At 52.8% G+C, this 27,207-nt stretch overlaps 10 protein-coding genes and 1 non-coding gene across 11 annotated transcripts; 9 read left to right on the top strand and 2 right to left on the bottom strand.

Annotated features, from left to right (window-relative positions):
• The first annotated feature begins 825 nt into the window (after positions 1 to 825).
• BDP55DRAFT_335616 (uncharacterized protein) lies at positions 826 to 1,985 on the top strand. Its single transcript, XM_060566880.1, has 3 exons — positions 826 to 937; positions 1,238 to 1,324; positions 1,585 to 1,985. The coding sequence occupies exons 1-3, from the start codon at positions 905 to 907 to the stop codon at positions 1,840 to 1,842; spliced, it is 378 nt and encodes a 125-aa protein (XP_060424375.1). The 5' UTR covers positions 826 to 904; the 3' UTR covers positions 1,843 to 1,985.
• On the top strand, positions 1,716 to 3,296 carry BDP55DRAFT_335605 (tyrosine phosphatase). The gene is made up of 3 exons (XM_060566879.1): positions 1,716 to 2,628; positions 2,688 to 2,880; positions 2,938 to 3,296. Exons 1-3 carry the CDS (start codon positions 2,129 to 2,131, stop codon positions 3,232 to 3,234), a joined length of 990 nt encoding a protein of 329 aa, XP_060424374.1. The 5' UTR covers positions 1,716 to 2,128; the 3' UTR covers positions 3,235 to 3,296.
• A 494-nt stretch (positions 3,297 to 3,790) lies between these two features.
• Positions 3,791 to 4,993, bottom strand: BDP55DRAFT_679014 (uncharacterized protein). Its single transcript, XM_060576019.1, has 3 exons — positions 4,970 to 4,993; positions 4,703 to 4,913; positions 3,791 to 4,631 (listed from the first exon to the last, which is right to left on the bottom strand). The coding sequence occupies exons 2-3, from the start codon at positions 4,776 to 4,778 to the stop codon at positions 4,270 to 4,272; spliced, it is 438 nt and encodes a 145-aa protein (XP_060424373.1). The 5' UTR covers positions 4,779 to 4,913; positions 4,970 to 4,993; the 3' UTR covers positions 3,791 to 4,269.
• A 559-nt stretch (positions 4,994 to 5,552) lies between these two features.
• BDP55DRAFT_562563 (DnaJ domain-containing protein) lies at positions 5,553 to 6,694 on the top strand (the record flags this gene model as incomplete). Its single annotated transcript, XM_060570167.1, has 2 exons — positions 5,553 to 6,093; positions 6,162 to 6,694. The coding sequence occupies 2 exons, from the start codon at positions 5,553 to 5,555 to the stop codon at positions 6,692 to 6,694; spliced, it is 1,074 nt and encodes a 357-aa protein (XP_060424372.1).
• Positions 6,695 to 7,264: 570 nt separating this feature from the next.
• Positions 7,265 to 7,338, top strand: BDP55DRAFT_t306. The gene has a single exon. It is a non-coding gene; the product is annotated as a tRNA-Asn (tRNA).
• A 4,768-nt stretch (positions 7,339 to 12,106) lies between these two features.
• Positions 12,107 to 14,872, top strand: BDP55DRAFT_697487 (uncharacterized protein; the record flags this gene model as incomplete). The annotated part of the gene is made up of 1 exon (XM_060577689.1): positions 12,107 to 14,872. One exon carries the CDS (start codon positions 12,107 to 12,109, stop codon positions 14,870 to 14,872), a length of 2,766 nt encoding a protein of 921 aa, XP_060424371.1.
• A 729-nt stretch (positions 14,873 to 15,601) lies between these two features.
• On the top strand, positions 15,602 to 16,651 carry BDP55DRAFT_562440 (3-oxo-5-alpha-steroid 4-dehydrogenase; the record flags this gene model as incomplete). The annotated part of the gene is made up of 3 exons (XM_060570154.1): positions 15,602 to 15,685; positions 15,760 to 15,963; positions 16,052 to 16,651. The coding sequence occupies 3 exons, from the start codon at positions 15,602 to 15,604 to the stop codon at positions 16,649 to 16,651; spliced, it is 888 nt and encodes a 295-aa protein (XP_060424370.1).
• Positions 16,652 to 17,505: 854 nt separating this feature from the next.
• Positions 17,506 to 18,321, top strand: BDP55DRAFT_636746 (uncharacterized protein; the record flags this gene model as incomplete). The annotated part of the gene is made up of 1 exon (XM_060572929.1): positions 17,506 to 18,321. One exon carries the CDS (start codon positions 17,506 to 17,508, stop codon positions 18,319 to 18,321), a length of 816 nt encoding a protein of 271 aa, XP_060424369.1.
• A 2,890-nt stretch (positions 18,322 to 21,211) lies between these two features.
• Positions 21,212 to 23,068, top strand: BDP55DRAFT_678995 (uncharacterized protein). The gene has a single exon (XM_060576018.1). The coding sequence runs from the start codon at positions 21,331 to 21,333 to the stop codon at positions 22,987 to 22,989; it is 1,659 nt and encodes a 552-aa protein (XP_060424368.1). The 5' UTR covers positions 21,212 to 21,330; the 3' UTR covers positions 22,990 to 23,068.
• Positions 23,069 to 24,859: 1,791 nt separating this feature from the next.
• On the top strand, positions 24,860 to 25,761 carry BDP55DRAFT_697483 (uncharacterized protein; the record flags this gene model as incomplete). The annotated part of the gene is made up of 2 exons (XM_060577688.1): positions 24,860 to 25,433; positions 25,496 to 25,761. 2 exons carry the CDS (start codon positions 24,860 to 24,862, stop codon positions 25,759 to 25,761), a joined length of 840 nt encoding a protein of 279 aa, XP_060424367.1.
• A 211-nt stretch (positions 25,762 to 25,972) lies between these two features.
• On the bottom strand, positions 25,973 to 26,989 carry BDP55DRAFT_636742 (uncharacterized protein; the record flags this gene model as incomplete). Its single annotated transcript, XM_060572928.1, has 1 exon — positions 25,973 to 26,989. One exon carries the CDS (start codon positions 26,987 to 26,989, stop codon positions 25,973 to 25,975), a length of 1,017 nt encoding a protein of 338 aa, XP_060424366.1.
• Positions 26,990 to 27,207: the final 218 nt, after the last annotated feature.

The raw sequence follows: 27,207 nt of genomic DNA, 5'->3' as shown, positions 1-27,207 counted from the left end.
CTGCTTCACTGGTCTGCGCTTTCCTTTCCCTTTCCGTTGGCTGGTCCCTGATCGCTTGGCGGTCTGTCACGGTTGTCACAGGTTTGTTGTTGCTCCCTTGGGGCCTTTGCTGTTGAATGCAGTCCCGGGACAGCCCACCCAGCTATCGTGGCATACCTTGACAGGCCTGCTTTGGGGCTTGAGGATACTGATACTTCGTTGCGCGGCCAGCGGGGTGTCCATCTTGCCAGGTTGATGCGAGTTATGATGATGTTGTGGATTTATGATTGTTATACCAAACTCCGAGGAAGAGACGGTCGTGCAAATTAATGGGATTTGCTGGGACTGGAGTTAAGGGAATATTGAGGTACGTACCTCGCATTTCGCATCAAGAGGGTGCTAGGAATGGTACGTATCGCCACAAGTATCCATACTTCTCCTTTCCTTCTATCCACACTTTCCACGGTGCATGGACATGTACCCAAGGCCCCTAATAAACAACGGTCTCTGCCAGTCTGCCCCTCCCCTCCTCCTTCCAGCTTGGCTTCCACGGTCTGCGGTGGCCCCAAAGCTTACAAAGTCAGCTCGGCTCAAACTTCAGTGGCAGAGTGGCCGAGAGTCGCACCTTGCTTGTTTGTGGTTTAGTGGGCGTACCCTTGCTGCGTCCCCCACACTACGATCTCTTGTATGTATATCTAGCGTTAAGATTGGGGAAGAGATACATAGTCAGCCGAGTCCTCACCCTTCCTGGCCTCTCGCTGGCCTGAGGTCTGCATTGGCCGGGTCCAGCCCACTACGGAGTACGCACTTGTCACCTTGAGTGCATCGCATTTTCCCTTCGATTTTTTCCTATCCCCCTCTGGTGGCTGTCTCCAGCAAAACTCCAGTAAAGTGGACTGTCCTGGTCTGGCACTCTAAAGTACTCATGTGCCTTTGTGCCTGTGGGAAGGCACGACAGGTACGCCTCTTCCCCAAATTTTGTGATGCCACCACCCCACCCCTCCTCCTTTTTTCGTGCCTTCCTCCTGGTCCTCCACTGTACCTATGTCTCCGACCTCCGCCTTCTAAGTCCGTTCAGGTCTCTCCCGTCCCATTCACTCAGTCCCTCAGTGCCATCACCCTTCTGGCCTTCACCCATCATAATCAACATTTTTTTTTCCCCTCTTTTCTGCCATTCTCTGCTTTCTCCCTCCCCTCCCCCCTTCACAAAATTTAAACCAATACTTGGGCCTTGAACCTGAGACAACCCCCAAGGCAGATCTTTCCACTTCACTTCGTCTCGTCTTGGCCAAGCAATTCCACCAAAAAAGCCAAGCTATTCGTACGCCAGCAAGAGAAGAAAAAGGTACGTAGCCAGCAGGCCTTCCCCGTCATTCACCTTCGGTTCCGTTGCAAGGCAGGTCAGGCAGGCTCAGAAGTACCTCGCCACCAAAGCAAAGGCCTTTGTGTACTTCAGCTTTCTGGTGCTGTCACGCTTCCTCCTCCTCCTCCGCCGCCGCACCCACGTCCCGCCCACCTCACGCACCGCACCGCGGACCATTCATTCAACCCATCCCACACATTACGATGCTCATTTACTAACCCGCTCCTCCCACGCGCACCCAGGGTCCTTTTCCTCCTTCTACTTCTGCCTCACCTCTGCAACCAATACCAACCAACTATTCGAACAAATCCCCGACCACTCTTCGTTTCTCTCTCGCTTCCACAACTGGGACTCCCAAATTCGTCACCGAGACCTTGCGAAAACGAACCGTCGCCCACGCTTGCGACACCACCAACCAGACCACCCTACCCGCGATTCACGACAAGATGGACCTCAATTTCCAACTTGCCGCCCGTCAGGTTTCTGCCTGTGCTCTGTAGAGACACGCAAAGGGACATCTTTCAACATTGCCTCTTGTCCCACGGGAGGAAAAACACCAATACACGCTTTTCAACACTCCTCAAAAAATAAACTACCAACCGACACCTTGTACCGCTTCGCTCACACGACCTCTTACCCTTTCCTAACCTTCCTCCGAAACCCTGAACTCTACTACCCACGAACCCCAGAAGACAGAAGTACCACAACGCCCGTGAACAGTCACGCGACCAAGCTCACTCCACGATCACTCCACCCACGACTTACACCAATTCACCAAAAAAAACCATGGCTGGTGCCGTGGTCTCTAAACGAAGTGCGAGACAGTTCCTCGAAGACGAGGGCGGCCATCCCGCAGAACATCCCACCTACCACCCCGCGAGACGTAACTCGAAGCAAGACGATCCCATTCCTACTGAGATGGCCGACAAGTACCAAATCAAGGGCCCTTCGCGGCAAGGGTCTCGCGAGTCTGTAGCCAGCTCCGACTCTACACTGGAGATTACCACACAGCAGCAGATCATAATGAAGGCGATGGAAGACGAATCTCAAACGCCTGCTACTACTGGAGAGAAGGCCCTGGCTAGGCGCGAAGATGGGCTTCTCAAGGTCAACGATCTGTCGAAGTCACCCCTGGCCTCGCCCATGTCCCCTGGCATTGAGCGAGTTTTGCCTATTGACGGACGCCCCGTCAACTTTGGTGTTGTTGTCCCTGGAGTCTACCGAAGCAGCTACCCCAAGCCCGAGGATTTTGGCTTCATCCGCAATCTTGGCCTCAAGTCAATCGTGTAAGTGATCACTAGATGTCCATGCATTGTCAGACGTTGTTTACTGACCATACTCTTAGTACTCTTGTCCAAAAGGACGATGTTGACGAGCCTTACACCGCTTTCATGTCAAGCAACGGTATTCGTCACCACGTCTTCAACATGAAGGGTACCAAGAAGGAGGCCATTCCCATTCGTACAATGAAATCGATTCTCCGGCTAGTTCTGGATCGACAGCACCATCCTCTGCTCATTCACTGCAATCACGGCAAGGTATGTCTAAACAACTCGGACAATCTTTAGAATGTTCGTCCACTAACATGACTATAGCACCGCACCGGCTGTGTTGTTGGCGTGGTCCGCAAGGTGACTGGCTGGGAGCTCAACACCATCGTCGATGAGTACCGGGCATATGCTGAGCCCAAGATCAGAGACTGTGACGTTAAGTACCTCACCGACTTTGATCTCTCAGATCTTTCCAACCTTTTCGTCCACGAGGCAAACATGCGGTTTCGGATCCGGCACTTTATGAGGGTGACGCTCTTCACTGTCTTTGTCGTCTTTGTCTGGTTCATTTCGGGCCATAGAATGCAGACGACAGCCAGACGCGTCAAAGAAGTGAAATGAGTGACCTTGTTAAAGTCATTTCTGCATGATGCTTGGCGTTGGGCGGATTCTTGCCGAAGTCTGAACTTAGTGGAGCGCAGCATAGCATGGTACAGCACTTCAGAAGAAAACTGGAGACTGTCACCTAGCAACGATACCCTACACAAAGAACGGAGAAGATCACAAAGCAACGATGAAAGCCAGCGGAGCTGCAGCAGCATCGGTGAGATGATCGACGAGATGCGTCGAAGTATATGAGAGGAGACAGAAGAATAAGGACACAAAAAGTTTGGCACATTAGGACGACCGCCCTTGAAGATGCAGCACAGACTGTCAGGGCTGGAATGGCTACTTCATTTTTCCTTTGTATGGATAGACAGAATACTGGAGACTCATCAAGAGCTGAGATGTCTCCTTTTGGCGTTTTACTCGAGACTTGGGAGGTCATCGAGAATGGCATTTCATCAAGCATAGGGTTTCTTTTCTGTTATGTTGTATCACTACCTCAGTAGGATGGTTTGGACAGTTGACCGTTTCGAGTGGGCATGGCCACTATGCGAATGCAATTGACTCAAGTCATAGTAACTGATTTGTAAATTTCTGATTATCGTTTGGATGGTATTCTGCAAAATCCACCCATCTCGTAAAGTGACCGGCTCTATTGCTATTTCCGTATGCAAGCATTAATTTCCCTGAGAGCTTATCGAGATCATGGCATATGTGTATGTCGATCCATCCCCAGAAGCTGCCGTTTCGCGCAACGACGTTTCGCCTCATGACTCGACGCCTCTCATTATCTAACGGACTTGTCCTATAATCGTACAATATTTCTTACAGACGGTACTATTAACGTCCACCCTGGCTTGGCATTTGGCGCTTGTTTGAACAACTCGAGCCGATCCAAGACCACCGCATGACAGGAAAGTGGCAGCAGTCCACGACAGAGACCAGACGGAAGAAGATCATGCCCTCCTCTAAACTTGGTCCCATCGAGGTCTACTACCCGTCTGGTAACTCTACCTTCCTCCCTCTCTTTCTTTTCTTTCCTTTCCTCTTTCATGACTCCCCACCCCAGCGATTCCTCTCTTTCCTCTCCACCTCGTCCTTCTTCCGGTCGCCACTGGCATACACCCACGCGCCGGCAGCCGCATTAGCAAAGCCCATACCGATGGCGGTGCCGCGGACGAGCCCCCGGGCGGAAAACTTGGTCCGCAGGGGCTGGCGACGGCGCAGTGCGAGGAGGGCGTAGAGGCCCGAGAGGGCGCAGGTGAAGCCCGCGCTGTCGGTGGGGAAGCCGGCGAGGTTGACGTAGCTGCTGAAGAGGAGGGCGGGCGCGAAGGAGGCCGGGAGGATCTTGAGGGGCCGGCCGTGGAGGGCGCCGATTAGGATTGCGTGGATTGCGGGCGGGAGGGGATTTGCTGTGGTGTGTTAGTGGGGGGAGGATGTCTTTTGGGGGGATTTGGTTTGAAGGTGAGGGGGAGATGCGTACTGCCATAGTCGTGGAGTTTGCTAAAGAATGAGGACTTCACATCTTCTGCGTCAGGGTTACCGTTGTCGGATGCCATTGTCCCTGGTGTGTTGGGGTTTCCGGCGACGTCTGGCGCAAGACTGGGCTGATACCGCGGTCGGGGGGGTGAACAAGATGGATATCGTCACTGATTTTTTGGAGTCGCTAACAGGGAGCTTTCAAGGTACCTTAGCTAATTCCCGTATTAGTGACGTTGGGTCGTTGGCTATCGATAAGACAGGACCCTACTCAGATGAGTCAGCTGAGCCGCATACCCAATCAGCTGGTCCGTGGTTCCGGGGCCTCGGGCGAGTCTCTCAATTTCGACCTCCATCAAGTGGACTGGGCCTTTCAAGTTGGTACAGTGTCTTGATCCCCCCCATGTTGGTCGGAACCATTGCGACTTTGGTCTATTTGTCTTTCCCTCTCGCAAGACAGCCACGTGATTCCCTCCGATAAAGACACAAGGTCTCCCACGTCAAATCCTTTCACGCTCTTTCAGGGCTTGTCGAGGGAAAAGCCTCGAGTCAGCGAGTTGTTTGCTGCTACTGGTGCGGGGGAGCATCGCATCAGTAACGTGAGTTCTAGCCTTGCATCGCCTATCTTGCCAGATTGGCAAAACCCACCAACGCAACATCGCATCCGTCAAGGACTGCGCGCACCCACGGCCGCGACGATTCTCGATCCGACCTGCACACATTTTCTGTGCTCCCATACGTATTATTGTCAATCGCAATCATTCTTGATTCCGACCATCCGATAGACGACTACCTCAAACTTGCCCCGGCAACCAAAACACACACACACACACACACACACACAGAGCAAAACCATGCCGAGCGCAACAGCCTCGGGCGCCGACTCGGGCGGCGGCGCCCGCAACCGCGAGCACAACCAGGGCAACCAGGCCCGCGCCTACACCGTCGACCAGAAAGCGGCCGTACTGCGGATCCGGAAATGCTCGCCGACGGCCTTTTACGACATCCTCGGCCTCGAGGAGGTGAAGACGACTGTGACGGAGAGCGAGATCAAGAAGGCGTACCGCAAGCAGTCGCTCCTGACCCACCCGGACAAGAACGGGCACGAGAATGCCGACGAGGCCTTCAAGATGGTCAGCCGCGCGTTTAGCGTGCTGGGCGACAAAGAGAAGCGCGAAAAGTTTGACCGGTTCGGTACGGATCCCGATTCGAGGTTTGGGCAGGCGCAGGCGCAGAATCCGTTTAGCGGGTTTGGTAGGCGGCAAGGCGGCGGGGGCGGAGGAGGGGGGGGAGGAGGAGGTGGTGGTGGTGGGATGGAGGAGATGACGCCTGAGGAGATGTTCCAGCGCTTCTTTGGTGGTGGTGGGCTTGGTGGTGGACCTTTTGGAGGCGGAGGTAAGAATGAGCACTGTCTCTCGCTCGCGAGGACTTCAAGGCGGCGACATGCTAACGACGACTTGCAGGTTTCGATACGGGACCCCAGTTCGTGTTCAACTTTGGCGGCGGTCCGGGTTTCAGGGTACACCAGTTCGGCGGAGCGCGGCCGCGAAGGAGACCGCGCGAGGCGACGGAGCAAGAGGGCGGCGGGCTCTCGACGCTTATGGGCCTGCTCCCGATCCTGCTGCTCTTTGTCTTCCCCCTCATCTCGAGCCTCTTCAGCGGCGGCGGCCCCGCGGCACCGAGCATCGTCTACGACAACCCCAAGGGCGCCTACACGCTGGGACGGACGACGCCCAAGCTCAACGTCAAGTACTTTGTCAACCCCAAGGAGGTTGAGTCATTCACCAAGGGGAAGCTCAGCCAGCTGGACCAGACGGCGGAGAATAACCTGGTCAGGACGCTGCGGTTCGAGTGCGAGAATGAGATGATGGCGAGGCAGCGGATGTACGATGCGGCGAGCGGGTGGTTCTTTCAGGACCCAGATAAGATGCGTAGGGCGGACGAGTTCGAGATGCCTTCGTGTAAGAGGCTGGAGACGTTCCGTGTGGGGAGGTAATAAATGCGTTTTGTGGTTCATCTGGCGATAGCAACTTTTAAGAGGAATAGAGCTGGGGAGAGGGCGAGGCAGAGGCAAGGCTTTGTATGAAACGGAAAGGGAGCTCGGAGAAGCTGAGAGACGCGTCCGGCTCACTTTTTCTCTGTTTGGCGTTTGCTGGGGAGAACTCTTTGAGATTCATAGCATTGTTGGGACACTCCGCGTCGGGCATTTTCTTTCTGCCTTTGGCCCTTCTTTTTCCTTCTGTCGTCCTTGCGATGCAGATGCAGTATTCTTCTCATATATTCTTCCCCCTCCTCATGCCCTGATTGGTCCCGCCACCTCTCTCTCCCCTTGACAATCGACATGTCTTCACGGCTACTATGATCACAGCATCCTTCTCAGTTCGCCCCAATTGTCTGCCCCGTACACACTGAAGTGGAGAGGTCCTTCTTGAAGTGATCCACAACCCCAAACTTCGCCTAAGTACTGGCTGCCCACAAACACGACACGATGTTCGAATCGTTCCTAACCCCCACAACATCGTGGGACCGTCAACCCACAGGAACTCCAGCAAGTTCCTCTCAACTATCCCCGATGGCACAATTGGCTAGCGCGTCAGACTGTTAATCTGGAGGTTGGTGGTTCGAGCCCACCTCGGGGAGACATCCAGTGGTTAGAATCCACAACTGCAGTTGAGAACTCTTCTTTTGCACCTTCTTTCGATTTTATCTTTGTCTCATGGAGAGACTGTCCTTGATGGTGGTCACTTGGAAGTTTTTGTTTTTGAAATGAAGCATGCGGTTGAGGTTGGCAAGTTGTGATATTTTGGGACTACATGTGAGGATTCTTCATTGCGCTAATGGCACATTGGTTGCTGTTCTGAGTTGCTACATGCTTCAGGTCCAAGCGAAAGTGTACAGTCGGCTTCCGCGAACTTATAGGTTGACGAGGTATGTTGTGAGGTAAAAAAAAAAGTGCTTTAATAGAAGGACGCCTCAGCAGATTCTGTCCTGGCATTACGGCCGCCAACATAGCACGGGTGCGCGACAAGTCTCATGACTCGCGTGCGCCTCTTCTCTCTATCATGTCCCCTCCGAGACATATATCTAGGGTATCAGGATAAGATGGCGGATTAGTGAGCTTTAAATACCCTGCATGGACTTTGAAGATGCGCTAAGGCAAGAGTAGTATTCTATCTCGAGATCCGCAGGGCAAGTATAAGCTCTTGTAGCTTGACAGCAATGTGGATAAGGAAACAATTCGATGCGTCGCCCTGCAAGACCTACGTGTTGCTGTTTTCATCTGGGGGTAGTATGTCTGGGTGAGTCGGGTGGTGGGCTGGCCGAATTTGAGAGTTTCCTTCTCAGTAACTATCACATGTCCCTGGGCAAGTATGGAGTTTACTAACAGTGATCATCTTTGAATCTGACAGCGCTCACTCTGATACAATTAGATTTGATCCAGTACCACGTTCCCTTCGAAGTTGGGTTACTTGCATCTCACCACTACCTCGACTGAAGAATTTCTCAAGCGCTTGGGACGTTCAACTACATTTCTTCTTTTTGAGTTGACGGGGTTGGCTTTTTAACGAGTGTCTGGCCCAGCACCACCAAACCCCCGGTTTGCTCTCTTCTCCATTATGCTGTGACTACCGCCGAGGCTTCCGGATGGATAGAGACGGATACAACTTAGCTTTAGGAGCAAGCTCTGCACGCCTCAAATGTTAATACCCCCCGGAGCCGGGCAGTTGGGACGTTATCTGTGGTCATGGGCGGTATACCCTCATAGATGAGAAGAGAGTATCACGCTGTATGGAGATGGCACTGGTCCAATATTACCCACTTGGAATGAATGGTATTCGCGGCCACTCAGGTTTACTTACATTGCGAAGACTGCGAAGTTCCGAGGGGGACGTACGAGAGAAGTTCGCGGAAGAAGCTCCTATGTCCGGCTCTAATTCGCCAAAATCGGATAGCTCCGGTATGCAGGACGATTCAAAGATCTTCTGGTCTAGCTAGCCAAAAGACTTATCGGCAGGCACAGGAGAGAACGCCGGCCGCCGTCTACCATCTTTCCCGGCCCGCCGGACCATCGACTCCTCCGGGCGGGGCACCTCACGTCCCTAGCTGCCCGAGAGTTTACCTTCCGTGAAGCAGGTAGGGTAGTATGAGTGGCAAGAGTCTTTCGACCCGGGATTCGGGGCACTTGGAAGGTTGATCTCGTGACTCCTGCGCCTCACAAGTCTCTATTCTTGACAGCCTGAGGGGCATGAAGAGCTCAAAGGTTAAAATTTCTGTCGGGATATGCCCGCATACAAACGCTTGAAACGACAAGAAGGCACGGAAGGCTTCCAGTGTGTACAACAAAGAGAAAAAAAAAAGGTTTGCTCAAAGTTCAGATTGTCGATACGGAGGTCTCTGTTAACCGTCTGCTCCTTGCAATCCCAAGTTGGGACATTACTCAGGTGAGGGCATCTCTAGTTGACACCATGGAGGCTCACCCTCATGTCTCCGAGTAAGAGTAAGAGATGAAGTGTTGCCAAGAACAATTAAAGGATAGAAAGGTGCCACGATGGAACTTTGCAATTTGGCAACTCCGAGTAAGCAAAGGAGGCAGATGCATCAAACTCTCCCAACCTAGCGTCAAACCGATCCCATGCGGCAACGAACGAGCTCTATGGGGCATGTTCGAGAGAAAGAGATGCAGTGCCGAAAGAAGGGCCAATGGAGTGGAGGTGAGATCGGAAATCGAGATAAAATCGAGGGAGATTGATTCCCGGAACAAGGTTCGCAGGTTTAAACAATGGTCTTGATGTTAGTAAAGCCCATCCTTAATGCTCCGAACGAGATTCATGCTACGAGGGGGGTCTCCTTTCACATAGGCCTGCCGTGGCTTGCCTCGTCAATGGTAGGTAAGGGAGGGAGGCTTCCAAAGCTGGAAGTATCCTACAGCATCGGCGACTCCCATAAGGCATCGTGGCAGGAGCTGGCGTGTCCCCCGTCTTTGACCCCGTCTTGAAACGGAGGCTCGGGCCTTGACGAGTTGCAAAAAGGGCTGAGGGTTGTATGAACTGTGGGTGGACTATATGCGCGTATACAAGCCTCAGAGCGAACATAGCTTTGACACTAACTGGCAGAGCCTCGCCGCCTCATGGCTGGCTGTTAAGGCTTTGTGAGTACTCGCGCAGCTGAACGGTGGAGTCTCTGGTGCTGTTCGGAGAGGCGGGGTCTGTCCCTGCCCGGCAGAGTCACGGGCACGGAGCACCGGACGGTTGGCTGCGTCATTGCGCGGGGAGCACCCATGGGAAGAATGGAGACCAAAGGGTACGTATCGTCTAGCGTGTGGCTGAAGCTGTAGACGCCACAGCTCTACCCCACCGGGCAACGGCGCGGGCACCTCTTTCCAAGGGTATGGTTTCTTGCTTTTTTCTATTTTCCACCCACAGTCTCTGGATGTTCCATGATGATTGATTCAATCTAGTCTCGGCCGTCTGGGTCAGGCTGTAGTTGTATGGATGGATGAGAACGGCTCTTTTCTTTTGCTGCCCAGTCATATCTCGGTATCGCAATGTCGTCTGCTGAGCATCAGACAGCAGGCGGGTGGCTGGCGGTGTACTGCGCGCGTGCTGATCGAGTGGACGCGCAAGCCTTCGGCGACAGGCTGTGCCATCTTACCCGGTAGCTTTGTGTTGATTGACGTGAAAGCATCAAGGGAAGCTGCAAATGGTAGATGGCCATTGTCGTCGTCACCATGCGTGTACCGAAATCCGCCATGTTCCGCTAAAGAATGCCAATGTGTACGGAGTGGTGTTTGTCTTATCTTTTCCAACGATGTTAGCCATTGGCCCATGTCATTTTTGGCCCTATGCGCGCAACGATGCTTTGCTGTGTTGTAGTATGTAGGTCTCATATGATTCCTGCACGTATGCTGTTGCCTGGCGAATTCCGCTCTGTGTACTCAGTAGACGACTCGAGGATGTATTCAAGGATGTTCCCATGGGGCGACGTCTAGCTAGGGCCAGTCAATGAGCATGGTGGAATTGCCGCTGGCTCTTTGCCGTAGGTGTCTGTATTCGTACCATGCGCTCAGCGCTCTTGGAGAGAGAGATAGAGCTTCTGCTGGCAGCTGCGGTACCCTGTCCGCGTAACTCGTGGTGCTTGTGCCGTGCCGGGTCTGCGTCCTGGGGCCCACTTGGTCGTGCCGCAGCGGAGAGGCGATGGTACGGAGTTGATGGTGAAGCAAGGCGGATGATGGTGGTGGTGGTGGTGTTGACTACTCTAGTACTCATTGCATGCCTTTCTGAAAACTCAGCATTGAAGATTCAAGGCAGGAATGGCAGGTGCTTAGGAGTGTTTGTCCCAACTCATGAGGCGTTCCATTGGCATCTCTATTATCCAGGTAAGTGAGTGCGAGATAAAACGGTCGGGTAGCGGTTCCAAACGTCGAAGGGCAGCGATGGGGAGCGGTCGACAAGAAGAGAGAAGAGATGGGGAATCCGGGACGAAAAGAGATGTGCAGTCAGCAGTACGTACCGTTATACGAAGTACCTCTCAAGGTACGGTACTTCCTCCAAGTTCTAACTGTCGAGGTTGGAGGTGGGGGAACTTGGAAGAAGCGAAACCTGAAAGTGTAAGGTAAGGCGCACCGCCACATGTCCAGCGCTTGCCCCCCGCAGCCCGCCAGCGTTGCGCCGTGTGTTTGCGTCCCGACGGGTTGCGTGGGGCCTCCTCCGTTACGACGGCTGCTGGGGCGTACGAATACAGTGCAGTGCTCCAATGCTCCTGATGAACGGAGTATTGGTACCTGTACCAGCACAGGTACCAGGGCCACTGCTTGCTCGTTGCCGCCGCAGCTGCTGCAGGCTGGTCTTGGCTTCCATGGAGGTGCTCTTTTGGCTTCCCAGCGAGTTCTGTTCCAAGGTTCCTCAGACTCTCTTTCCTCTCCCCCAGACGACTGCTTGCTGCTGCAACTGCTGTGTTCCAAACTTTGGCAACCTCCAGACATTTGGCTTCATCTTTTTCGGCAGCTTGTCATTCACAGCATTTCGGAACACACCGGGCCTCAAGTGCCTGCCGCTTGATCACCTATTACACCAAACGGTTTCCGGGATTGCCGTTGGTGGATTGTCTCTAGTTGGCTGCTGATCGCTTCCAGTGCAATAATTGAGAGGTTTCTATTCACAGCCCACTACGAATGACGACACCTACTGGAGCTTCAATCTCACCCTCGCCCACGCCCTCGTCCTCGCTCAGCCGCTTGCCGAACATCCTCAACCACACTTGCAGCTCTCCCAGCCGCAACATTTCCTCCAAACCAAAAGTATTCTGATTTCGCGTTGCTACTCTTTGCTTGGGACAAGCGACAGCCGCCCTCACGAACCCATTCTACCAATAAAACCCCCCAGTCCGAGACCTCGGGACCCTCGTCGACATGGTTACCCGCAAGCCCATTCCCAACGAGCCCTACCTCAACACCAACGCTGCTCCGCGAATTGAAGACATGAGAAAGGAGCTCTGGGGCGCAACCGACTCCCCTTCCGACGTAGACAGTGTTTGGGACGACGCTTCTCAGCAAAACGGCGCTGCTGCTCTTAGCCAACAAACGATACCCCAAGATATTCCCGAACCTTTGAAGCACGGCGGGGTTGCGGCACAGGGCCCCGAGATGGCCAATGGAGTATGGAACGACGCTGACGGCCACCAGTCTCAAGCCGCCGGCGAGATAAGAGGCGATTCCAACGATGTCCCACTGGTATTACGACCAGGAGCGCCCCCTTCACGATCCGACACAAATCCGTTCAAACGCAAGGACGTCCGCGACGACTCCAATCCAACGTCGCCGCCCACCAACGGTACCCCGACGATGCCTCCGGCGCAACCACTCTCGCAAATGAGCACCGGCGAGATCAGCAATAATCCATGGCAGCCTGCCCTCGACCAACACGCTCAAAGAGCTGCCGCCGTCAGCGCCCAGCAGTCTCTACGTACTCAGAACAGTGGAGAGTCTGAGCGCGATGCATGGGCTGCAACCCAAGAGCCAAAATTGCCCGCTATCTCGACATCTCCAGCGCTGCTATCGCTCCCCTCAGAGCCTACCTCACCGGCGTGGGATGACTTGCCGGAGAATCAGAGTAAGAAACCAGCTGATTTACCAGCAGCATCGATTCCCAGCGATGCAATTGCGGATCAGAATGCCTGGGACGATGTAGGCGGACTGAACAAGGGCAAGGGAAAGGCCCCCGCCCCCGCTCCCGTTGTCCCTCCTCCCACAGTCGAAGACGGCCCCATGGATGATTGGAACCTCATCGACGTCGAGCCGCCTGCTGGCCCACCACCCGGCAGATCGCAAGCGCCAGATCAAAGCCGCGACAGGCCTGACCAGGTCTTTGACGACAAGGTGGCGCCAGCATTGCCTCCGCGGAACGATGACGAAGAGCAACCTCCGCGCCAGCCACCGCGTCCTGTGGACGGCAAGGCCGAAACATATCAGATCAAGAACGTCCGTTGGCACGATCACAGCGCCGACAAGAACCCGCGAGTTTCGCCGATCCTCGTCCAAAATGCCAACGGTCCTTGCCCGCTTCTTGCTTTAGTCAACGCGCTCACACTTACAACCCCACCATCTCTATCAGAGACGGCCTTGATAGAGGTCCTCCGCTCCCGAGAGCAAATCAGTCTTGGGTACTTACTAGACGCGGTCGTCGATGAGCTCATGAGGCGAACACAAGAAGCTTTGCCTGATGTGTCCCAGTTGTACGACTTCTTGAAGGGTCTTCATACAGGAATGAACGTAAATCCACGTTTCGTTCCCACCCCCGAAATCATCAAGGCCTTCAAGCGCACTTCCTTGACTCACTTACACCCGACCGAACGCGACGATCTGATCCCTGGAACTTTCGAAGACACCAGAGAGATGGCGCTGTACGCTGCTTTTGCCATTCCGCTTATCCATGGGTGGCTGCCCACTAAGAATGACCCGGCCTATCCTGCTTTTGAGCGCCAGGCGGCTTCGTTTGAAGACGTGCAAACGCTCCTTTTCCGAGACGAGGAGCTGCAGGAAAAATTGGGATCATTGACGGAAGAGGAGGAGCGGATATACTCAGACATCCAGTCGATAAAGGCGTTTTTGGAGACTTCGGCAACGCAGTTGACGCCGTCTGGACTTGAGGTTATCACAAAGGCCATGAAGCCTGGCTCTTTTGCCATTCTCTTTAGAAACGATCACTTTTCAACCCTGTACCGGCACCCAGCGACACAGCAACTGCTGGTGCTTGTCACCGACGCAGGATATGCCACCCACGACGAGATTGTTTGGGAATCCCTAGCCGACGTGAATGGAGAACGTACGGAATACTATTCTGGTGATTTCAGGATCGTGGGCGGAGAGCAGCCGCAAGGCAATTCCCGGGGACAGCCTACTATGAAGAACAATGCCCAAAACCGACCGAGAATCGATACGAGTAGCGCCAACGAGGGAGGCTGGACTACTGTGGCCGGCCGCGGCCGCAACAAGCATCTTGAGGCTCCAGCACAAGGTGACGAGATGCCCCTGTCGCCGAATCACGAGCAGGAGGATCGAGATCTTGCCCTCGCGCTTCAGTTGCAAGAAGAGGAGGAACAACGCCATCGTGCAGAGCAGTCGGCTCGTCGGCGCGAGAGCCAGCTTAGCGAGCAGTACATTGAGCAACAAGCCCGACTGCAACAAGGGCCCACGACAAGACGTGCAGCCGACAGGCAGGCTGCCCGAACTGGTACTGGCGCACGTAGTAGCAGCAATGGCAACTCGACGGCCTCTCGCGGCAGCCGCCGGAACTCAAGCACCAACGTCAGCAGCCCAGCGGTACCGCCCACGTCGGGTCGGCAGCCAGGTCAGCCGCCTCAGATGGTGCGACCGTTGGTTCCGCCGACGGTTCCTGCGCGTCGACAAGGCGTGAACCGGCCGGCTGACGAAGGCATGGACGATGCCCCACCGACATATGAGCAGGCGCAGGCGGCTGCCAAGTACGAGCCACCTCCTGGGCACCCTCACCATCATGCAAGCAGTCCCGTGAATCGACAAGGGAACGGTGCCGGGCCGTCATTCCCGCTGTCGCCTTCGCGGCCGGGGATGGGCGGCGGTCGTGGGCGCGTACTGGGACCGGGCGGAGTGGTAGGAAGTTCGCAAGGAGGAAGGGAAAGGGATTGCATCGTAATGTGAGCGAAGGCAGCTCTGGTACTTTCTGATGATTAAGGCGTTTTCGTGTCATTTGAATTCTTCCGCAAGACATGGACAGACGAAGACTCTGACAAGCAGAGTTGGAAGAGCTTTTGCTGTACAAACATTTCCTCTCAGCGGGCGGCGTTGGAAATAGTGGCTTTATAGGATCGGTAGCTGATGAATGGAAGAAGACGCATGATCATGTTGCTTTCTTGGAATCTCGCTGGGTATCTGTTAAACATGCGCAAGATTTGCTAAGAAGTTCCGGATATCTTGAGTCTGATATCTTCCTCAAGCTGTGGTGGAGGCTGCAAGGGGTAGCTGTGCGAGATGCTCAGGGGAACCTCCCCGATTTGCAGAACAACTCAGGGGACCCCGCCAGTACCTCGATCGAATAGGGAAAGCGGTCAAACAAACCATGGGCGAGCCTGCAGGGGCTTTAACGCGTCGCAGGACCGGGGGCCGGAGCTCCCGCCGCCAATTCCACCACAGCAGCTGCTTGATGTCATTGATTTTGTGTGTTGTGTTGCACTTTCCACGTCCATTTCACGGCGGGGGACTTGCGAAAGGTGGGAAAGCACACCACGCCACGATCTTCTCCAGGGTTTCCTGACCTCTTTAAGTGCTGTTCTTTGGCAGTGCATTCACTTTCACCATCTAACTCTTCTCAATTGGATCGTCCCATATCAAAAAAAAAAAAAAAAAAAAAAAAAAAGAAACGGACCAAAGATGTCCCTGATTGAGGGGTGGCTTCCGCCGACGCGGGAGAACTGGGAGACCATCACGACCGTGTGGCAGCTTTCCTGGCCAGTGGTATGTCCCGTCTCTCCAGCAATTTTGGCAAAGCTCTTGTAGCTACCTTTTGCTAACCTTTGAATGATGTGCAGTTCGGCTCTCTTCAGTATGTTATCAACTGGTACGGCATGGGCAAGACCTCGGTCACGAGCCGCCTCAACATCCCCGGCCGTCTGGCGTGGTTCCTGATGGAGATTCCGGGCGTCACGACGTTATTGTACATCATGAATACCCTGCCGCGACAGGTCGGCATTGACGATCTGCCGTGGCAGAACAAGGTGCTCGCTGGGTTATTCGTACGTTCCCTCTCTCCTTTCCCCTTCATGTCTGCCTCTATCTACTAGACCAACGTTGATTGACAATTGGGTAATGGGGCCAATACAGACCATCCACTATGCCTACCGTGCCGTCCTCTTCCCGATCCTCCAGCCATCCATGTCCCCGATCCATGTCGTCGTCGCTTCCTCAGCCGTCCTCTTCCAGCTCATGAACGCGACCTGCCTGGGCAGCTACCTTGCCGCCTACGGCCCCACCACAGCCTCGGCATGGGACTCTGCCCTCGGCCGCGGGGGGATAGCACAATTCGTTGTGGGCATTGCTGTCTTCTACGTCGGATTGACGCTCAACTACTTCCACGACGAGGAGCTGCGCGAAATTCGCAGGACAGAGCAGCGGCGCCAGGCCAGGATTGCGAAGCAGCAGAAGCTGGAGGGCAACGAGAAAGCAAAGGGCGTGGATAAGCATTATCGGTTGCCTGATACGATGCTGTTTCGGTATATGTTGTACCCGCATTACTTTTGCGAGTGGGTGGAGTGGTTTGGGTTCTGGATGGCGAGTGGGTGGAGCGTACCTGGAAGGGCATTCTTTCTGAATGAGATTTTTGTCATGTTTCCGAGGGCGAGGAGCGGGAGGCGGTGGTATGTTGGGCAGTTTGGGGAGGAGAAGGTTAGGAGAAAGTGGACTATTATTCCAGGGGTTTATTGAAGATTTCACTTGTTGGATGACTTACCCCTATGCGTAGGTCCCACGGTGTCTTATGGGTTCTAGACGCTCAAGACTTTCGCTATTGCTTATGCCCATGGGCATCTCCGAAAGACGGCCATGTGAAGCACTTCGACGGCCAGCGAGGGTCAAAGTTCTGCATCAGTGTATCCCTATCTCCCAGGGTACCTTTCCTCTTTTCACCCGGATGGCAGCTCGAAAGCATCTTTTTTTGGCCGACGGGTTACTATCGGAGAAAAAGCTTGGTTGATAATACTCAAGGCCGGTTCCCTCGAGAATGAGAACAATCCTAACCCAAATCTTCTTCCATGCTTCTAGACACATCAGTGCACATATCTATTGAACGACAAGTTGACACAGATTCGACACGCGCGAGACTGCTTGACAACAGACATGAGATAATAGTTCAATAGCAACTATTTATAATCGTCAAAATGCCTATCGAACACCTAGCACCAGAGACTTTCTTCGTCATCTTCAGTCACCTCATTGAGGCACTTCCTGCCTTTCCTGGAGACGGTGCCAAAGCGCTAGAATACAAACAAGCGTCATCACGCGACACTGGACAATACCGGCGATCGGCAGGCCTCGAAAAGCATCGCGCTTCCAAATACCAATGGAGCAGAAGGGACATACTCACACTGGCGCGGGTGAATCGCCGCTTCTTCGACATCTGTGCCGAACTTCTTTACAGACATCTCGCCCTCGTGGATGGCAGGAGGCTCGTAAACTAGCGCAAGCTACAAGCCACACTGGCCTCGTCGGGAGCCGCGCTTCAGCAAAGGGTTATATAACTACGAATAGACTATGATCGCGACCAGGGATGCTGGCTAAGCATGCCGCCAAAGCAACTGTTCGACCCCTCCGGATTGACCCGACTGAAGACCCTCGAGCTCTCTGGCGATGCAGGACGCTTTGTAATGCCACTGGCCCTGTGGTTCCGCGCCATTCCCAAGCTTCTTGGACTCGAACGTCTGGTCTTGAGAGACTTGGACATTGTGCTTCGAAACTTCGCAGACGCCAATATACCCGCCTTGGGGGTCACGGATCTGTGTATCTACAACTGTCCCATTACCTCGGGCATCAGCGTCATCGATTTCTACAAACAAGGGGACTTCTTCCAATGTTTCCCGGCACTGCGCACCCTTACCATCGGTAGGGTGGCGCCGGAGCTCTCGCGCGACGCCCATGCCTTTGCGCCGTTTGTAGATACGTTGGAGACGTTCACTTGGTTCGACACAGGAGCCTCATCGCGCTGGTGGGCAAGGGCCTTTTCGATATCGAGGTTCCCCATACAGGCGCGTGGACTCAGAGCGGCGAAGCACCTCAAGGTTTCAAGTCTACTAGAGCTCATGTGCGGCGACAATGAGGGCTGCGCGTTTTGGAAGACTGTCGAGACCATTGAGCTTCTTGAGGATGGCTTCGATCTGAGACATGTGTCTCGAGTGCTGACGAAAGATGGGAGATGGAACAGGCTTGATGGATCTCCTGCCCTTGACCCGCTGCGCTTTAGGCCTAGCCCGGGAGAGATCGAGACGCTGCTCAAGTTGCCGACCCCAGAAGAGTACGAGACGCTGCTTAAGTTCCTGCTGAGACAGTGCCTGGATGTGTATCAGCAAGTCCGAGTTCTTGACATCGGATCATTGATGTGAACGTTGTCGGAGATTGGTACCCGGACAGAACAGAGGAAGAGAGGGATCTATTGCATAAGCTTGCGCTGGGTTTCGTGAAGGTCTTCAAGGAGGACCTTGGCGTCGTTTTGTTGCAGTGCCGGTCTAGTTAAAGGTTTCGTAGAAAAGCCCTGATGACGATGTGTATTATCTACATGGGACGCTGTCCTTAGTCAAATGATGTTGGAATTCGGCGTCTCTATATATGTGTATACCGAGTAATACATGTACATATGACGGCGTCTGAAGAGCGATACTCTGCCGATCTCACGCGCATGGGCATTGAATGATTGGCTGGGTTTCTCAGGATTATGAACAACCACCGAGATGGTGTCGTGAGATAGACACGTTCATTCCCTCAAGGCTGTTATCCAATCTTCATCAAGCCCACATGGAATACGTCGATTCTTATTGGTAGGTCATGTTGAATCACCCATCTACCTATACAATCTGATGTACGCTCTGTTCCGAAAGGCCAAAGCTGTCGAGTATTATTCAACTTCATTAGTCTTCGAGAACTTGCCATCGCCAACTCCTCCCTTAGTAGCACTTCTTCTTCTCCTGGAAAAAATCTTAGATAAGAAGGGCTAGCCCGCCAAGCGAGCCAAAGTCAGCAATAGAGCTCAACCGTTATGATGGGTACCTACGTAGTGTTCAGCAGTCTGGGTACTCACACGGGTGATTAAATACACCGCTCCTATCACCCGCGTGGTACTGTCCCTTGTTATCGAGGATATCTAAAATAGGACTTTGTGTGAGTCATAAGTCACGAACAGCGAAGAGGTTACATCGTCTGAATGAAGCAACCCACTTCTGCTATTTGTCGAGTTAGTGCAGGCAACCTCTACAACTATGTATGTTTTGGAGAAGAATCTGCATCGGCTTCCCTGAGGTATGAGCCAAACTAGATTCCTCAATTGTACTGATTCCTTTCCATAAGACATACCTTACTCAAATTCAATAGAGTGCCAAGAACAGTCAACATACGAACCCCGAATTACATCGTCAAAACCCAATCATCTAATTTATCCCTGAGGAACCAGCCTGCGTTGTCAGATAATATGGCTCCGGAATCGCTGACTTCTCTGCCATACGAGCTGCTGCTCGTCATTGTGGAAAAACTTGTCGAAGACGACGTTTTCCCCAGTTACAAGACCGAGTGCATACATGAGACTTCAGCGGGAGAACTAGATCGATACTGGAGAATCTCACACCACCTCAAGGAAAACTTTTCAGCCGTGAGAGACGAAAGGATATATAAACCGGATAATGGGGCGAGTCTCGCTCGTCTAGCCAAAGCCGGGAATCGACGGCTGTCTGAAGCTTGTTACGAGGCTTTCTATAGGATGCTTATTTCCGGGCGAGGCTTTCTAAAAATTTGGGATGCTCTGGAATGTTTTAACTCAGCATATTAGAAAAAATCGAGCATCTAAAGACGTTCGGGGGCAACAACGTGGGCCTTCGGAGGGTCCTAATTCGGAGAAAGGGGCTATATACAGATGCCACACGCAACAACTTTGTCAAGGCAGTCTCGTTGAAGCTGCAAAATTTGAGGAGCCTCGACATCAAATACATCGGGAGGTACTCGAATGTTTTGGATACCACTGCTGCCCCTATTTTCATCATTGAGGCATTTGGCATTGAGAGAGTTTCTCAGCCCCCTGAAGGCTTTCCTCATCTCCCACAGCTTGTCGAGGCGCACTTTTAGAATTGCATTTCCTTGTACCCGTCCCAGAAAGACATTTTCAAGCATATGCCTTCACTCAAAGTGCTCGTTAACGAATGTTCCTATTTCACGATATTTAGGGGAGCAGAAACCTCCGCTGTAAGCCTTCTTGCTGGCACTCTCGAGACATGTGCCTGGCTCGTCGATCGGGGTGTGTTGCCAGAGTTTAACTATCCTCTAAGGCAGTTTCTGCGCCTGAAGCATCTCAAAGTGGAAATGATCCAAGACCTCTTTGAACAGTATTTCGTCTTTGAGGAGCTACATTCGGGATACGACGGTCTCCCAAATCTTGCGGTGACTGTCGAGACCATCGAGTTTACTGTGGGCATGGAAGCCTCTGACATTGAGGCTGCATTTTAGAAAAAACGGCGTGGAAGAGCTTCCAGATGTAATCACTCAATGGAGGAGAGTCGTCAAAGAGAACGGCGAAAGGTTCGGCTCATTGACATCACCATGCTCACTGTTTGTTGTGGTTGCGCGCCTCTGACGTGGCCGGGGGTTGACAAGTCTGTCTTCCTGGCGGAGTGTCTCCAGCTTATAGAAGATGCCAAAGAGCGATTTAAGCGAGAGCTCGGTATCAAATTGTTGATGTAAGGAGTTTGATGGGCTCTCAATTGGCATGTCATCAACCAGAAGTTGCGTAAAGAAAAAAGAGTGTCATGAAGATAGTGGACGGGCGACGTTCTGTTACAGATCGTCGACTTTAGAAGCAAGTAACAGCCTCGAAACAGAGTGATATAATACAGTAGAGCGAGAAATGAGAAATAATACGAAAATCTTTCAAATATTGTGTGGCACTCCAAAAGCAAGGACTTTGATAAGAGTCACGATCGCTTCCCCTCTCAAGACGCTGCCAACCTCGAAGTTGAAGGTCTATCAGACGCAACTTCTTCATGCAACCATTCGAGAACAACTAGGCTAAACTTAAGGTCAGATATCGGACGTAAGATGCGAAATGCACGCGAGGGACTGCCTTGCCGGCAGACTATCGAATGACGCGTGGAAACAAGAAGCAAGGCTGCTGGAAGACACCGACATGTTTCATGAGAAACGCCAAAGAACGAGTCTAACCAGGACCAAGTGGCCGATCCTGACCTGCTAAAAACTCTAAGCTAGTCATGTAGAGTTGGCCTTGCAGATTTACCCCAACGATTATAAGACGTCGAGAAATCTCAGCGTCGCCTCAGATCGGGGAAATCAAAATCTCCAACCCCCCCGCATCCCAGACCTGATCGTTTGCAACGAAAAAGAAATCGCTGTTGACAATGCATCTGACATATCCCGACCTCGTCCGCCGGCTCTACGACCTTGAACGTCTTGCCGAATCCCCGCTGCCCGGAGAGCGCGGCGGGTGTATGTCGAGCTATGACCGGGCCTCACGCTATGACCCAAAAAAAGACAAGTACATTGACTGGGACGCCAACGACGATGGGCGAGGTATCATCCGCGAAGAAGGCGAGTGGATAGTCGCTTTTGAGCAGCGTGGTCCAGGAGTCATTTGGAGAACCTGGTCCGCTATGCCCGATTTCGGCCGTATCCAGATCTTTGTTGACGACGAGCACGGTGACAAGCCTGTCATTGACATGCCCTTCCGGGACCTGTTCGATCGGTTCCAGGGGATGCCACACAACTTTCCCTCGATAACGCCCACTCTGTCGAGGGGGCGCAACTGCTTCATTCCCATTCCATACAACAAGTATGCCAAGATCCGCCTTGGACCTGGATGGGGGGCATATTACCACTTCACTTATACCTCGTTTCCCAAACACACTACGGTTCCGCACTTCAGTGGCAACTTTGATCGGGAGGCTTGTCTGGCATTGGCCGCAGCTGACCGCGAACTAAGTCAACGTGGCTGGTCTGCACTACCTCGGTCAAAGGGCGATACAATGGAAACATTGACTGTCACCATTCAGCCAGGGAAGAGTCATACCGTGCGGGAGCTGACAGGCAACCGAGCTATTACTGGCATGCGCGTGGTCCCGTTGGACCTGGTCCAGGACCCTCACCACGTCGCTCAAATCCTCCGGGAGCTCGCTATCCAGATCACTTGGGACCATGACAAGTCTCCTAGTGTTTGGGCACCGTTAGGTGATTTCTTTGGTAGCGTTCCTGGCATCCAGACCTACCGTTCTCTGCCTCAGGGCTCAACAGACGGGGGTGGATTCTACAGTCACTGGTTCATGCCGTTCTCCGATCGCGCCGAGATCAAGCTGGTAAATGATGGAAAGAATGAGCAGAAGCTGTTTTTCACCATCTGCCACCGCCCCCTGGAAAAGTCCGCGAAGCATATGCTTCGTTTCCACTCCAAGTGGCACCGAGATGCCTTCCTCGAGAAGCCGAAAAAAGAGGGCCGCGAGATCGACTGGCCCCTGTTAATGTTAGACAATGGCCCCGGAAGATTCTGCGGCGTACAGATGCACGTGTGGAACCATTGGAAAGACCCCAAGGTCCCGTCAAAGGACTGGTGGTACGGCGTCGGCGGCGAGAAGTCGATCGACTGGTGGTGGGGTGAAGGCGATGAGAAGTTCTTTGTCGACGGCGAAAAGTTCCCATCAACCTTTGGCACCGGCTCAGAGGATTATGTCGGCTACGCGTGGGCGGCCGAACCGCCATTTCCGACCTTTGACAGCGCTTACGCCTGCCAACCTTACATTGAGCTGGATGCCAATGGGCATACATCAGTCTGTCGCTTCCACGTGTGCGATGACGTGCCTTTCCACAAAAGCTTCGAGGCATACATTGAGAAGTACAAGCCCAATGACTGGGGCCATGGCAACAAGTGTCTGTATGCTGTGGTCGCTTACTGGTATCAGAAGGCTGGTGGCCATGATGCATACGAGAGAGTGTCAGTGAAGGAGCGCTATCTCCAAGTGAAGGAGCATCCTGAACAATCCGCCGAGGAGGGTGGGGAAGAGTTATGAAATCATACCGGATCTTGTAGTTAAATGTGATATCTCTAAGGTAATTGACGATACGAGCTGTAGGGCAGGGTAGGCACATAAGAGTGGATTACGACGCTCTTCTCTTCCAGTTTCTGTATTATTCTTAGTGTCACACAGACTCTGGAGTTAATATTTTCAGACTTTATTATGCCCACATGTCAGTCGAATGTGAGTGGACCGCTAGGCACAGGGCGTCAAGGGTAACCGGCGTAGACCGAACGGCGAGCAGAAACTCAAATCGGGGGAAATTGAGTGGCCGCCCAGTGGCGGTATCTTACAAGTAACAGATTGAACATGAGCAAATCTTCGCTCTCGTTTCTCACGTTATCAGACCATCCGCGCAAACTTTTTCGTATCATGTCAACCACCCAAAGATATTCTCGACTCCACCAGTACGACACCAGCAAAGCTGCGTTGCAGTGATCTCGCTGTCAACACGGAACTGTTCAGATGACTTACGCGGTATAGGTAAGATGATAGCAGACACCTCACAGATGAGGGGTTTCATCAATCCTCCGTTCCATCCACACCAGGCCACCAAGCTGGGAAACCGACCCTCACTAGCATGGGTTCGCCTGCTTGCGGGGATCAAGTATCAGACAAGCTTTCCGGCGGGAGGGCAAGTGAACGCTTGAGCGACGGCGTAGCCGCGCGGATGGGGCGTTCTGAAGCTTAGCAGCCCCGCAAGAATCGACCAAATCCTACCCGGCAGGGCAAAAGGATGCGCCATACATGGGGGGTCCCTGGTTATCATCACCACGGAGTCACGGACTGACAATTTTAGTCGTAGACAGTTCCGACGGTCCAGCTCATGACAAGTGGCAATGGGGAAGGCCATTTGCGTGTGGGGGAGACGCAATTACGGCTAACAGAGGCCGGTCCAAACGGCTTCTACGGAGTACGGAATGCGAGCGTTTCAGCGGCAAAGTTAATATCATGAGTTGAACCCCAGGAATTCACATTTTCGAAACAGTCAATGTCTATCGGCATCTCTGATGAATTGATGAGAACGCATAGCCCCTCCGACATAGTCCACCTACCCTGGACTAGAAATCGGGTAAGCCTTGGTAAGTCGATAGGCGGACCATGTCGCAGGAAACCTAAGGGCCCGGTGGGTGTAGAATAGCCATTTTGGCGGCCATTGTATAAAGTAGAAGAGAATGCTGTCTCGGCCATCAGCGGATAGTTAACTCCTGTGGGATAAGTTCTGTGAGATGCAACCTTTTGTGGGATGCAACCTTTTGTGGGATGATAATGGGCGACTGGAAACCATGATTTTGACGAAGCCATTTTCCACGTCGGCCAAAGAGGCTCGGTGGCTGTACTTGAGCTGTCTGAGCGGTATTGTGATTTTGGTGGTGTTCTTCAGCCATACTCTATGGCCACACTTCGACATCCACGACTTGTCGGGAGAAAGGACCGGAACGCGTCCTGAGGATTCGTACAGTCAACATGTCGCAAGTAACGAGGAGGAGGAGGAGACGTATTATCTCGATTCCGAAAAGAACGGAACGTCAGAGTCACAGAAGCTGAAGGAATTGAGGTATGCTATTATTCTGCCTACATTTGTAAGTTCTGGTCACTAAGGATGTTGAAATTTGAAAACATGGTTGCTGAAACGATGCAGAGTGGACATATGGCACTTGCAACCGAATTCTTGCAGTCTTACATGTGCCTTTGTACAGACCATTCGGAAATCGACTTCCACGTCGTCTTGTCAGATTCGAAGGAGGTTGCAGTGTTCCAAGATGCTATCAAAAACTTAAAGTCCTGTGGGCCAACCTACAGCATTTTCCCGACGCCAGCGATGAACATCAACGGACCGAAACCGAAAATTAACATCATTAACATGTTCGATATTCTTCCGCCCGTTTTCCACTCCATGACGACTGGCAAAATCACGAGCGATGACACTTCGGCGCTCTTGAACGAACGTGGAAAGTATCAGTACCAGACAATCAAGAAGATGTCGGCAGCGCTGGAATTCGACTATGACTATGCACTGTGGCTGGACTCTGAAGCTATCGCCGTGCAGCCCTTCAGCATGCGTCAAATCTTCGATGCTTATGTCAAGGATCCCACGATTTGGAGGTCGAGAATGACGAGCGGCGACTTTATGCAAGGGCTCATTGGTGCCGCTGCCAATGTCCTAGATCGATCCATGGACTCGTTCGGTCCCACCTACTGGAACTTGGAGAGCGTGGAATGGATTTTCGAAAAGGACATGATCAAAGATTTGGTCCAATACGTGGCAGAAGTTCACAAGCAGGACTTTTGGACGGCATGGGTCACGCATGGCGGACCATTTGAGGTGAACCTCCTCAACATGCACATCCAAGCACGAAAGCTGGAGACTACCGACCCCTTATTCGCCAAGTACCGAATCATCGAGACGGAACGAGAGATGCAGAAGTATGGCATCAGTAAGTCAATCATGTCCACTTTGTTCTGTCCAGCCGCGACTCGCGACTGACTATTTCCAAAGTTGAACCAGCAAAAGCCGTTATAAACGCCTTGAAAAGAACTGGCCTTCTAGAAAGGGGGTACAAGTTGTTTGCGGTCCCGGAAATAATTCCGAACTTTTCGTCCATGCTACGCGAAAACGGACAGAGTCTTTTTAAACTCGACGATCTTGAAGTTGGCCCACCAGAAGCCATTGATCGATTCCTGTTGGAGACTCCGATAAACATCATATGCACGGGAGCTCCGCCGTTACACAGCTGGTGGGAAGAGCGGAAGAAGAGCATTTAGACAGCGAGTTTTGACCAATAATACCCCATGTTGTATCGTTCATTCCAGGCTGCAATATTCATTACACTTGTGAAGTTTACAATAATAAAAACCCGTGATCCCACGAAAGAGACTCGTCCTATTTACATGGACATATTATCGACAACAGCATCGTACCCGATGCAAAAAAAAAAAGAGAGGAAACTGCGTCTGAGACTCCTCATCCCCTAATCTAGCACCTCAAAGTAACGCGGGACACATGGCCAACAGTGCTGTTGCCAGATGCCACGGCGCCTGTCACGTACAACACCTTGCGAGGGTGGTGCAAGTCAAGAGTCACCGAAGAAGCAGCCCCGAGGAGAGGCGAGGACGCAACAACAGTCTTTCCTCCATGTACCAAGTCTACTCCAAGAACCTCCAGAGGGCCGTTCGTTGCAACGTAGGCAGTCTTGCCGTCTCTGGACAGTGCGAAGTCGTCACCAAAGGTGATGTTGGTGGCCAGAGTCTCAACGGGGCCAGTGGCCGTCCCGGTGGTGAGGGAGATGGGGACTCTGCCTAATAGGCCTTGGTCCAAGCTCACGAAATAGAGTTTGTTGCCCCGGATGCGAATTCCGTTGACAGCGACGCCGATGCTCGAACTCGATGATACCGGAGCCATCTCGGGCTCAGAAAGGACCGTCTCGACAGCTTTTGTGTTCACATTAAGTCGAAGAACGGTTCCACGGGCAGAGTCGGACATGAGCAAGTTCTGGGTGTCGTTCTTGGCTAAGCGAGCCATGCCGTTAAGCTGAAGAGCGGATGGGATGAGCGTGACGAGCGAAAGGACTGCTGGTTCGAGCACAGTCCCGTTGTGCGAGGTGCTGAAGTTGCGGAGGTCGACTTTCCACAAGCCGTTCGAGTTTTCAGTCGAGGTCAGGTTTGATCCGAGGACGTAGAAGACATCCTTCTCGCCTATTTCGGTGATTCCGAGGAGACTGTTGACGCCGTCGATAGTAACAACAGGGATGGGCGCATGCTTGGCTTCAGGCGACAGGTCGAAAAGGGTCGGCGAGGCTGTAGACGTGACCAGAAGATTTCCATTTTCCCGAACGGCAATGTTCTCGAGCGACTGTGTCCCAGGGACGGACTGCAATGTTGTGACCTCGCTTGCGTTCCGCCAATCGCAATCGGTAGTAGGAGCCGATGAAGCTGGCGAAAGAAGGAGAGCTGCCAGTCCTAGCAACTGGGTAATAACCAACAGTCGTGACATTGTTGGGTCGTTCGACTATGGTTGAAACGAGAGTAAGATATCGAAACGAGCGACATCGGAAGAAGGAAATTAGAGAGTTCCTGCGGAAGTGCTGCATTTCAAGTCCTCCTGAGCCTGCCGGAGTAGGAGATAGTACTACTAATACCGAAGCTGTCAGCGCAGAAAGAGATAGTTAATTTGCAAAGTGGGTGGCCAAGGCCCACTGTGGAATAGTGACA

This window comes from Colletotrichum godetiae (genome assembly GCF_030913485.1).
Source record: "Colletotrichum godetiae strain CBS 193.32 chromosome Unknown BDP55scaffold_58, whole genome shotgun sequence".
Lineage (NCBI taxonomy): Eukaryota > Fungi > Ascomycota > Sordariomycetes > Glomerellales > Glomerellaceae > Colletotrichum > Colletotrichum godetiae.
This window is presented reverse-complemented; position numbering and strand designations above follow the sequence as displayed.